The sequence below is a fragment of the Molothrus aeneus genome, chromosome 3 (assembly GCF_037042795.1).
Source record: "Molothrus aeneus isolate 106 chromosome 3, BPBGC_Maene_1.0, whole genome shotgun sequence".
NCBI classification, from domain to species: Eukaryota; Metazoa; Chordata; class Aves; order Passeriformes; family Icteridae; genus Molothrus; species Molothrus aeneus.
This window is the reverse complement of record NC_089648.1, coordinates 43,726,255-43,739,399: the sequence shown is the minus strand read 5'-3', so window position 1 is coordinate 43,739,399 and position 13,145 is coordinate 43,726,255. Positions and strand designations below refer to the sequence as shown.

Sequence of the window (13,145 nt, the reverse complement as noted above, 5' to 3'; positions counted from 1 at the left end):
CACCAGAGAGGTTGTCTGGATTATAGAATCAGTCTATTAGGAAAAGTCTTTACCCAATTTAACTTGGAATGACACATTTAGCTTTGCTCTCATGGGAACCAGTTCTTTTAAAAATGGTTTAAGGACACATTTTGATGAAGCAGTCTTTCTGAAGCAAGATTTTGATGTTACTAAGTTCTGAATTTAAAAACAAACAGCCAAAAAAAAAAAAAACCACCAAAAAAAAACCCAAAACCAAACCACGAAAACAGCAGATCTGATTTCTATTTATGCAAGTAATACTACATTTTCCATTAACAGATTATGAATGCTTCAGTCAAAAAAAAGCCATATCAGTGTCACAAATAAAATACTGGCAATAATATTTCATGTGTTGTGGAGTATGAGCAGAGGTGCCTGTATAGTACTGAGCGTGCTTTTTATTGCCGTTTTTTCTCTTTATAGCAAAATTCTTCATAGGAATAAAACAACAGAATCTAAAGATGCATAACCAAGCTTTCTCAGTCATAATTATAAATTGGACAAAATGAAAAGAAAACTTGACCATCAGTATGTCTTAAAAACACTTAAAATCAATTGTATAACAATTGATGGTTGTCATAAATACTAGATCCACAATATGGATAATGCTGTCATAACTGATACAATTAGCAAAAATTAATACTTAACTGCATTTATTGTTTAATAAATATTATAAACATCTACCTGTTTATGTGAGATGACACAGATATTTTTGAGTACAGTAGAAACAGTGCAGAAAAGCCTAAGGCACTATTTAAACAATGTACTTACCTACAGGAGTCTCAGGCAAGCTCTAACTTGAGTCACTACTTACTACAAAGATGTAATAATCACAGATTAAAATTCTGTAATTTCTGGCTGAAATAAAATGAGACCAGTGCTATAGTTATGTTATTGGCCATATTTCAGAGGACACCTGAGGGTGCCTCTGGTCATGTGCAGCCCAAACTAAGTAATATGAAACCAAGGAGACCTATTATAGTCCAAGCTTTCAGAGAGGCCTCAAATATTTTCAAGGTGAACAAACAATTCTACATACATTTTACATCCACTAACTCTTACATAACACTGGTGTTAGAGATTACATTGAAGAAAAACACACATAAACATGTCCCACGGAGGGGAGTTATATCAGATGCCCAAACAAATATGCATGGTATACACAGACACATTAGGAAAGGCCTTAACAACACATTAAGCAGAGAATTGTGCTTTATTTGCTAATATCTAGGAAACATTGCTTTTATTCTGTAGCAGGTGTTCTGCATCACTATATTTTGTATATTTGCAGCTACACACAGCATCACACATTATTTATCAGTATTAACTATCTTACTGTCATGCAGTTTAAGATTACAGTGTCTATACTGGAAAAGACAGGGTGGGTTACAGAATGGAGTTATAACATTAGACAGCAGGGCTCAAAACTGAAAGGCAGTAATCATACATTTATATTACATGACTCTGTGATCAAATTTAAAGAGATAAAAGTCACTGTGGGAACATGAAATTTGGTAGGACAATTCAGGAGTGACCAGATTTTACATGATCATGTATTTGCCTCTTTTTTTAGTTTTTTTGAGCCGTGCAAGTTGAAGGGTCATGAACACACAAGGTATCAAAACAGACAGGTTAGACTCAGTGGCAACATGAAACATTTGGGATCAAGTGAATAAAAGACAGAATCACATACCCATTTTTCCACATCAACTAGCTGTAGAAAGAAAAAGCAAGAAATCAGTAAATCTCTTTCCTTAAGTACAGCATATCAAAGTCTATTTTGAAGTTAACATTTCATATTTTCAGAAATGTATCTAGTATGAAAGAAAATGTGTTCTATTCTATAGCTTCTAGTAATGAAGATATTCTCCTGGCATCTTCTCTTTAAAATGCCAATACCTCACTTTCTGTCTTTATTTTGTGGAAAGCACTTCAAATTCTAGAAGTCAAAAGTGTCCCTCTAAAATCAGATAACAGGCAGCAAAGGAAGACTGATGCTGAATTATTTCCACACTGTATTCAGTACCAACCAGTCAAAAATACAGTATCCTACAAATATAGAAGAATATCCTACAAATCGTCTCTCCATTTCCTCTTTAGTAAAGCTCTGCCATTAGTGAACATCATCCACTTGAAAAGGTTTCATTGCTGCTATTCATGATTTGTCATTTTAAAGAATGTTATAATATTAAAGTTAAAATTAGGGGTACCTGTAAAACCCTGACCCTACAACCTGCAGCATATGAGAATATCTTGCATAAGAACAGAGAACAGCACATAAAAATGTCATCCATTTCTTCTACAGGGAAAGTGAGAATAGCTCCAAAAGCTTAAGGTTTTACATTACCAAAACTGTTTCAGGACTCATTAAGGAAACAGATTTTAAATTACTTTCTCTAAAAAGTCTTTGGACTATTTTACAGTCTCAGATAGGATTGATAATATCTACTAGAACACAATTCAGTTACTAGAACAGTTAGTATGCCTATTAAATACTTTGTTGGCACCAAGAGCAGTATATCTGTAGCAGATTGCTCTCTGGACTTTGCACAGAAAATGCTGCAGGATATCATGCCTTCAGTGGTTTTACAGTATTCACATATTGACCTTTTGTTAGCAGATGCCACATAAAAGTTAAATAATTTAAGATAGCTTAGAGAAAAGCAGGAGCAATTTTCAAAACCAGTAATATCTGGATGTCAACTTGCTTGTGAAATTACTGTAATAAAAGGCAATGTATTTAGTTCTCATCTGTTAAAATAGCTCAATTGAAAGTGAACTTTCTCACTTTTAATATATATTTCAATTAAAGAGCAGCTTTATGTTTTTGTTCAGTGCTACACAAAATTCTGATTTGCCCGTATTTATTTTCTTAGCAATCTTTACTGTGACTTTTGTTATCAACCACAGCTGCAGAAATGCCTCCTCAAAGACAGCTAAATATATTAAAACAGATACAAGATAAGAAATTATTTGATAAGATGTCAGCAAGTTATAAAAGTAAGCAATGATTTAAATCTAAATGCAACTACACTTTCTTAAAAGCAACTACACTGTCTTAAAAAAAAGGAGCAAAGAATAGCCAAGTTAGATTTATGTACAAGTACTTCTTTTATTACCCTGCCTTTGATACATCCTTTGTGTTGCTAAAATTTTATACGCTCTGAAAACAGCACTGCAAGCAATTTGCCTATGTGACAATGCTAGAAAGAGGTGATGCATGCTTTATTGCCCTGCTTTGAGAAGAAAGTGCTGTCCCAAAGCGTAAGTGAACAAGGCAGCCTCAACTGTTATCAGAGAACCCACTCAAAGCTCAACAGCCATTATCAGTTTCACAATTAATTGCCTTATAATTGCTGAATTGTCCACTTACTTTATTTTTATGGACACCAGATAGCTTCATGAGTCATGTGCAATATTTTCCAAGTTTTTATACACTGCACACACTAATTCTGCATTGGTAAATTCATGTTTAAATAGAATGGGTCTCAGGACAGCCACTTGAATCGTGCATGTACACTTGTCAAAGCGTACAGTTTGACACCTACATGGGAATGATTATGAATTTATCCAGAGATCTGATTCTGAAAGTGTGGTACAGTGCATAGCACAATAAGATCCTCCATATGTAATTACAGCTGTATTTTATAGGCCTTCTGCTGTGAGCTTTGTCAGAGCCCTCCCAGGTCTTGCTGTGCTCCTGTTTCATCTGTGGGAGAGTCCTTTGAGTGACTCAAGTCACAAAAAGACATTTCTTTCTTACAGGCCACTTTGACACATATTCTAAGACTTTTCTGTGTAACTTACTCAAATAAAATTTTGTCTGCTTTTGGAACCTATTCTGGAAGACTCGTGACCTTGTCATTTAGTATCTCCCTTGGAGGAGGAAAAAGGCATGCTGGAATATTATATTTACTCATCTGGAAATTTCTAGGAACACAGGTTAGGTAAAGATAAATAAGATTACTCATATCCAAGAGCAATTGTCCTAATGTACACAAAATAAATGCAAAGCTCACATAAACAGAAATTAAATGGCTGATACCTCAGTCTAGCACATGTATCTAAGATCCAAGCTATGATTCAGAAAACAAGCAAGCAAATGCTTCACAGCACATCTAAATACAGATTCTGTTTCACACTGACACCTCCATCTTTTGTCTGCCTTCAAGACTAGCAGCCACAGGGACCCTCTTCCCTTGGATTTCCCAGTACCCATCCAAATTCAGGAAACACTAAGATTCAAAGCTTCTGTTGCTATATATGCATTGGTCATTAATCCAAGGGGAGAAGTGAAAAAAAAAAAACAAACCAACATACAAAACAAAACAAACAGAAAAGTCACATACACACCAGAGAGTGAACAAACAAGCAAACAAATTCTAACATTCTCTTCTACTAGACCACATTTTATTACCTCTCTTTTTTGAAATGCTTAATTTTCTTGGACTTGAAATTACCTGTTCTACATAAATAATTCAGGTTTTGCCGACTTGTTCACCTGTTAGGAGGTGTAGATCTTTCAACTAGTCTAGGATGGTTTAAAACTCAGGATGGGCTGGGGACATAGTACGAAGGGACTGGCAGTCACTTCTGAAGTTACCTCCCGCTGTGGCATCTCACAGTAATTGCTTCATTCCAATCATACTTTACATTAGACACAGTCCAAAAGAACAGTACCATCATTTATTTAATAAAGCACGGGAATTTTTGCCTAATCAGAAAAAACACCCAGATCCCTGGAATTCAGTAACATTTTTTCATCCAGCTCATTTTGTCTCCTGACCATTAAGTCATATTTTTTGGAAAAATAAAACGTTTACGTATGTATATACTGATTTTTTTCTCTTTTTCTTTACCCAAAGAGTATCTGGATTTACAACACTTCCTCCAGCAGAGGATGCAGGATCCATATTATAACATATATACCTCAAAGGCAGTGTGCTACTTAGAAAATTTTTTTTCCTCATGCACCTGAGTACTCAAAGATTTTCTGGAGGAAAAAAGAAAAAAGAACATGACCCTATCTAACACTGGATATCATAATTTAGTGAGTACATTTCCATATGACAATTCTGAGTACAGGAATTATTATCTTGCCATGAGAACATGAGAGTTAGGAAAAGACCGAAGGATATATCATGTCTGGGATTTATTTAGTGACTGTGAGCTACTTATACTACAATAATCATTTTACAGAAAGCTACTAATTTGAGCTCAAAAGAATTACTGCTAGCAAGTAGCCATCCACCTAAGTTAATGAGTAAAAATTATGACACTTGAAACTGGAGAGCAGTGGATAATAAAATGGTACAGCACCCATATATTTGGGCATCTAAAATATACAAGTAGTGCCATAAAAATAAACCCAAGGATTACAAGTTTTGTTCTAAGAATCAAGCAAAAGATCAAAGATGGCATTTAGAATGATGAAATAATCTCCCTCCTTGAACTAGAAGAGAGCACTATACTACAGTCTTAATACTTCCCTTAAAATTTCAGGTTGCTTTAGTAAGAAGAACATACAGCCAATTATTTGGCTAATAATTTACTGCTATGCTAATCCAGAAAACTCAGATTGATCTGCACTTGCTGACTCCTCTTCAGGGGCACATCAGAGCTCCAATCTTTTCAGTCAAGCTTTCATTTTAAATGCATTTAATCCAAACTAGAAAGCTGGTTTTTTTCATCATTTTTTCCCAAGCACTGCAGATACCCAGAACTACACTAACCAGACATAAAAGCCAGTTAAAAGAGCAGAAATGTTATTCTGCTCCCCCAACTTTCTCTTTATCATAAGGAGCCATGAACTAACTGCAGAGAAATAAAGAGGGATCTTGCTGGCATTATAAGGAGTTTTTTTCATTTTTTAAATTTGACAGAAAGCAAGATCACAGAACATGTGCTGAATATCCACTAATATAGAGGCATTAATTATGAGTGCACAAGCTACAAAGTAAGCTACTTTAAGCCATGAAAACATCCTCCCATTCCTAATTCTGGCTTCTGTATTCTGTTTTCTTTCATCTCCTTGAGCAGCACACAAAAACACTAAGGAATTTTATTTCACAGTGTATAGGAGAATCTCAGCTGACTCTGGATAATCACATTCTCTACAACAATTTATGAGGACTGCCATGATAATTATAATATATTGCCATGATCCACACACAGGATTGTGACTGAAATCTCAATGAAGAAATGTGTATCATTCACTAGTAGATGTTATACCTTCCCCTGCACTTAAACTCATTTATCTTAACCAAACTCTTATTTTAAAAGTTGCTTTTTTTTTTCCATTTCTCTCTTGTGGAAACTGAGAACATATAGCAAAATCTTTGTCTAAAACTTTAATAAAGATAAGCAAGGTGAGAATAAGTAGAATTGAACTACATTCCAAATTGAATTGTATTCTTTACTTCTATTACAACACTTGATTAGCTTCATCGACACCTTGACTTCCTGAATTTAATATCTAACAAGCTAATTAATGATATGCCTTCTGTTCCAGCCCAAGGCTGTCTTTCAGTGTAGGTTTTTGTCATCAAGACACTGCAAGAGCTGTGCTTTCATGTCTATTTGCTTTAACTCCTTCTCTGCATGTAACTTAGATCAAAAAATGTTACTGGGTAGAAACAAAATAACTTCTCTCCCCCCAACATCATTTTCTACTGACCATCACCCTAGAAAGAAAACTTTGAGCATATTAGCACTCCAAGGGTCATTGTAAGGCCAGAAAAAGGCTTGCTGCTATCTATGTCCAAAATAGGAAACTTGTCTAGGATAATAAAAATGTTTTATTTCATGCCAGGCATCCTCATCCCAAACATGGTACATACATTAAAGACGGGCCCATGTGCCAGGCCAGAAGTATTTGTGTGTCACAATTCTGTGATTTGAAATAGATGCTGATTTTATTCCTGTCCTTGCTTGACCCTGAGGATAAGCAGAGTGCAAAAACACTGTGCCTGCCATTCTTGATCTTTTCCAGTACTTGCAGTTGATCAAAGTGCAGTTGATCAAAGCCAAGCCATATTCTTTTTGTGCCTTATTTGAAATGGCCTGCTAACAATCACTTCGGCTGCTAAATAAGGTGCACGGAGGAGGAGATGACAGTATGTGTTTCTCTTTAAAAGCTCCATGCTTTTTTTCCCCACTGTTTTACTTCCAGTTCCTGTTTGCAGTATGGCATCACTAAAATGTGTAGTCAGTATTTTAAGTAGAATAAGACTCTAGCTCATCTCTTCATAAAGTTTTCTACTGGTATCAAGTATGTATGTCCATCTACATGATACAAAAACCCACACAGCATTAAACACTAAGATCTTCTTCCTCTCCTTCCTCTTCCTTCTGTCACTTTATTTCATTGCAGTAAGAAGCACTTGATTCATGTAAACTCAAAAGCCTGGGATGGCCAACCTTGCAGTAAAGACAAGCTAAAGTTGTTGGACATAGCAAATCTGTCCCTCTTTATAACACACCACCATCTGATAAAGAGTTACTCAAATCATTTATTAAGAAAATTACTGAACATTGTTATTTTAAGTGAGTTATGACTGGTACCTGTAGCCCACCCTTAGACTAATGAAAAAAACTCAAAGTATAGAAATAAAAAAACTATAACTTGGCCCTTTTGCCCAAAAGTTTGATTAAGAAAATTTTCAGGTCAGTAATAGGGAACTAAAACAGCTCTGGTTTGTTATATCAAGAAACCTCTGGTTCATTTCTGCTTCTTTCTTCCTACATGTGGGGGTTCTTCTGGCAAACATTTGAAAATGAAAACATTTTCAGCCTGTCATATTCACAGCTGCTGTTAGCTTTCAAATAGGTTATTAACTAGGCTACTGTAGTGTGAATCAGAGAGCTTAAATTTTCAAGAGTGCATTTAACTGCCAATCTTCATACTTCTTTTTAAGGAAGTACCTTGGTAACTTGGCTTATTCATTAACATACAGAACACTTATTAAAAGAAATGGGAGGTGTTACCTCTTTCCACTGGCATGAGAGATGAAATTACTTCTGCCCTCCTCCCATGCTGAGAAAATGACAAATTTGCCAGCTCTCTGTGTTATCTTGCTGCTTACTAATACAAAGTAATTAATGAATTCAGAGTTCCACAGTTGGAGATAGGTGATTTGAATATTCAAAAATCCACCAGCTACAGTTGCATCCCTATCCCAAAATGGCTCCATTCTGTCTTAGAAGCACAGGAAAGCTTTTCAGCTCTGTGAGGACGCACACATTTTCCCCATCCCTTAAACACAGAAGGATAACTATACATGCAAGACACTTGCATGTGATGATTCCTTCACACAGCTCTTCAGATCAGAGGATAAGGGCTTCGCTTTAATCCACAGCAAAGACTATCCTACACATGAAATTAGACAGCAGTTTGCTGGCCAGTGGCACAGAAAACAGATTTTAATAAAACAAGGCACCAGGAGGAGTGATTAATCAGCCATGACTGGATGATTAGATGGGAGTTAATAAGCTCATGATGCAATTTAGCTAGAACGTTGCCTTACCAATGGGTATTTTGCAGACAGCATTTTCCTGAAAAATGAAGTTGTCAACTATTGGAGTAGAGGTTGTGAAATTAAATTTTTTCATATTACAGAAACACTTCAGCTTTGAATTCATACACAACGTGTGCAACCAAATGCTTTCATTCTCCTAATAAAATCTGACGTAGATTTATGAGTACACAAGTCTGAAAAAACTCCTAGCCTTAATTAAAATGCTTTACCATAATATTACTGAGACTTTTAAATAAAAGATATTTTTGATGTCTATTTTCTCCTGTTGTATATGAGTTATTTTTGTATCCGTTTCAGTGCTTCTCTAACATAATTGGATTGGAGAGTAGGGAGAGGAAAGGGGAGGGCAAGGCAAAGATTATGATATTTGGAAGAAAATACAGACATTCTAGAAGTAATGTTACTAAGGAAGGAAAGAAAATATGGATATTATTGTCAGTAAGCAGACAGCTCTGTCAGTAAGTCAATCAGCTCTGCACCAAATTTAAGCTCTCCTGTTAGTAACAGGAATGAGACAAAAATGTATAGAAACAATCAGTCTCACAAGATAGGGAAAACCATGCAGCAGAGCCAAAAAATCACAGTATAAATAAAGGAAGTAAAAGCTATTAAAATAAATTAACAAAAAAAAGGAAAAAATGTATATTGACACTAAATAAACAGATACCTGTTTTTAAATGTTGTACTCTAAAATCAGTGCAAAAATCAGTGTCAGGTTTATATTAGAAAGACAATTAACTCAATAGTAGTCCATTTATTTGGTTATGCCAAGGTGCAGAACAAATGAAACCTTTAGCTAAGCACTTCCCACAGACTGAAGTCTTCACTCAGACATGAGTGAATGTTATGTGTTTGCATCACTCCCTTTAATAATCACATTGACAATCCCATTTTGGCTCTCTGAATCTGACTTCGTGATTAGCCCAGTCTTGCTCTCAGTTTGAAGTGATCCAATAAGCCAAAAGAAAAAGAAAGTGCTGGGAATGAAAAATCCAGTCAGAATTAGGAAGCGAAAGAAAGGAAATTTCCCTTTGTGGAATGCAGTTGGACTATAAAAAGGAGATCGTTATGAACCAAAATTTCCCAACTGTTTTAAATGCAAGCAGAATAAGCATGTAAGAAAGAATATAGAAAATGCTTCCTACTCTACTATATTTAAACCAACAGCTATATTTGCAGCTTTGAATCCTCAAGAGATTTACATGTCACGTTACATGGAAAGGCCCTAAACACTATCCCATCCTATCTACAAAAGGTTTCAAAGAGTGACCTGTGGTAAAAGACATTGTGTATAAGACGCTAGGGCGAAAAAAGAAAGCGGAAGAATGAGAATAAGAATAAGAGAGATTTCATGTAACAAAATAACTTTTGTACTTCACTGATAAACTATATCAAGCAGAAATTATCAATTTTAACCATGTAGATCCACAAATCAGATTTCATTAATCTCTTGCTTAAGCTTTTACTTGTGTTAAGGCATTATTTTTCTTTACACTTTTTACATCAAAACAATAAAATCTTGAAGTGATCTATGAAAATTATTCTAATATCACTGGGAAAAGTTGGAAAAGTTACTGGAATTAAAGAAGAAATCTCAGTAGAAAGCTTATTGCATGTGCTATTTCTTCTCTCAACTCATACCATGGCATACATGAGTTGAGAAAGGACTCAAACTGGGTAGGGTCAGACATCTGAGGTACAAAAAGGTTGTGCAGTCTCAAAACTCAGCAAGTCTGTGTTTTTCCACCCAAAGCTCTCAGTTCCCTAAAAATGTTTTATTTTATACTTTGCAGCATCCTGGAATACTCAGAGTCACAAGAAGCACTGGAGTCTCATATTGCTTGCAGTAACACCAAGAAAGCACACAGAAAGAGAACTGTGGTCTTCTGGGCACAGGCAAATTCCAGCTGCCTCATATGTCCCTATGAAGATCTCCAAACCCACCAAGAAGCTGTTTCTTTAGGAGAAAAGGTTTGTATTTCCCTAAGTAATGTACCTAAAAAATAGTGGCATATGGCTGAGGAGAGAGAATATGAAACCCCACCTGAAATTTCTTGGAACAGCCAAAGGATTTAATCAGTTACTGACATTATTAAAATCTGGGCAAATGCACAAGTTCTTTTAAAGAAGCCAAGCTATACCCAGTAAATCACTTATATTCTTACAAACAAACACCACCTGGAAATGGAATTTTACAGGAAGAGCAAAACGCATGAATACCTAGATAACTAAAATAGTTTGTTGCCAAATGACCTACATATACACTAGACTATGTCAATTTACTACATTAACTAATCACCAGTAAGAAAAAACAGGATTTCCAAATTTGTCACTTTGCTTCTGCTATTCGCTTACCGTTATCTTGTGACTCATCCCACTATTTTTTAAAATAGAAACATCTTTCAAAAAAAGTGAGTGTTCTGCATATTTGTCAACAGACTGTCAGCTATCAAAGGCTGCCTCAGGAGTGGAAGCTGCATGTACCACCATCATTACAAGCACAATCCACTCTATCAGCAGTGTCTGCAGAAACAAGCATTACCTACATTACCTAAAATCATATACAACAATACAGGACTCCCCAAACTGAAGCAGATGACACCAGCCAATGTAATTAGAACACAGGTTTACTAGCAGAAGCCTGAATACCCTTTATTCTTGTCAAGTTTCTTTTCTTTGCTCTGTTTACTTAGAAGTACATCACTTCCATAAAGAAAAATAAGGCTTGAGCTTTCACCCCTATCACATAAAAAAGGAAATCAATGTCTTATCTATTTATACACAGAGGGAATAGCTATTATTTAAAAGACTATAGGGTTAGTTCAACTAACTGTTGAACTAGCAAATGCTAAAAAGACTGTAGCCTAGGCAGAAAGAGGAGACTGTAGGGGAAAGGGAGGACAATTTTCAGAGTTCAGCAATTATCATGTTTGTAAAAAAAAATATTTATGGATCAAGATCAAAAACCTAACTATGTGGGGATAAAACTTCCCTTTCTCACTTACCATGTACTCTAAAAAATAGGTTTCAATTTTCACTGGAAAAATGAAGGACAGGTGCATACAAAGAGGTCAGGAAGCATCATAGAGAGCACATCCTGTCTTTTTATATATATCTGTGTGTGTGTGTGCGTGTGTGTGTGTGTGTACATGTATATTTATCAGGCATGCTTTTGAAGAGGAAGAAGTCAACCCAGACTGCCTGCAGGAACACAGCAGGAGCCTTAATTGCTGCTGAGATCCTGCAAACACTCAAAAATGGATCCTCCTGGCGTGGGACCCACTCCTCACCACAAAAGTCAGAGGCAGCTCAGCAGGTTGGATGCACAGGATGCTGCAGGCAGGGGCAGCTCCCTTCCCTGTCCCCGAGCCTGCAGTTCTGACTGAACCTTGAGAGAACAAGGCTCTGTTCACAAGAGTGGCCACTCAAACACTAAAAAACTAAAATCCAGGTTTAGGAAAAGCTGAGTGATCCTGACATTGAGGCAAACTCATGGTCTATAGGTGGATGATCCTACCACTCAAAAAGGTAAGTCAGTGCCCCTGTGAAGAGCAGGGGTTGACTGCTCACTCAGGTTTCTCTGCTGTGCTCAGGTCCCAGATTCAGCTACAGAAAAGGCATGTGGAGGCCAGAGACAGAATCTCAACTCTGCCTACAGAGCTGCTCCCCATTCCCAGCCTCTCTCTGTTTAGTTAACACCCCTGGTCTTAAACCTCTTCATTTCTTTCACTTTCCTTCCCTCCACCCCCAGCTCAAGAGTTCTTACCATCCTGATAAGTAATTAAAAAATGGTAATTCTCTATGATAAGAGAGAAACAAAACATAGGTATTTTAACTTTAGACCTGAAATAGTGTAGCTCTCACACTGCAGTAGTATTTAGATACAAGACTCATACACTCACCTGCTTGGAAGGCTTGTCTCATTATAATCATTGAAACAAACCATTTGCTGACTCTCCAACAAAACATTACAAAACCAGAAACCTTCTGTGTGAATCAACACTACCAGAGTCCCTAAGGAACAGGTGGGCATCAAAAGAAATAATTTCTCCACAGATTAATGGTTGTTCCAGGGAGAAGTGAAATAACACCTGTTCTCACTAAACCTATTATTTTTGCTAAGATATCATAGATTTTCTCAGTGATGCAGCTACCATGGATTCAACATTACTATTGCCCTGAGTAGATGCAATTACATACATGCAGATGAATCCTCATGCAGAACATCCCTATCCAGACTTGCTCAGCAACAGAGTTCACTGACAGCAGCAACAAACTGTGCATGTTTATCAGCAAGTGACAGACACACCACAGAGGCAATACAGAGACCACAGAGGCAATATAGAGATGAACCCAGCCCAAAATCAAATCCTTCCCATTTCCTGTTCAAGACAGGAATCCAGTCTGTTCAGTCCTGCTCAGTCTCACTACACCAGCTCTATCTCTTCTTTTAAGGCCACCCTTGTTGGTGTTGCTCAAGTGTTACCCCTTTGGGGAGGACAATTCACATCCAAACTTAAACAATATGGGAGTCTATGATGCATATAGAGCACCATTAGAATCAAAAGCACCCCAAGGTGCTGAACC

General features: G+C 36.5%; 1 protein-coding gene across 1 annotated transcript in view; it reads right to left on the bottom strand.

The window, feature by feature from the left end:
- The window catches only part of RYR2 (ryanodine receptor 2), a 384,696-nt gene that overhangs the window by 247,391 nt on the left and 124,160 nt on the right, over positions 1-13,145 (bottom strand). Inside the window, exon 4 of the mRNA XM_066546800.1 lies at positions 1,715-1,735. Coding sequence (XP_066402897.1) covers positions 1,715-1,735 — 21 coding nt within the window. The remainder of the gene's footprint in view (positions 1-1,714; positions 1,736-13,145) is intronic.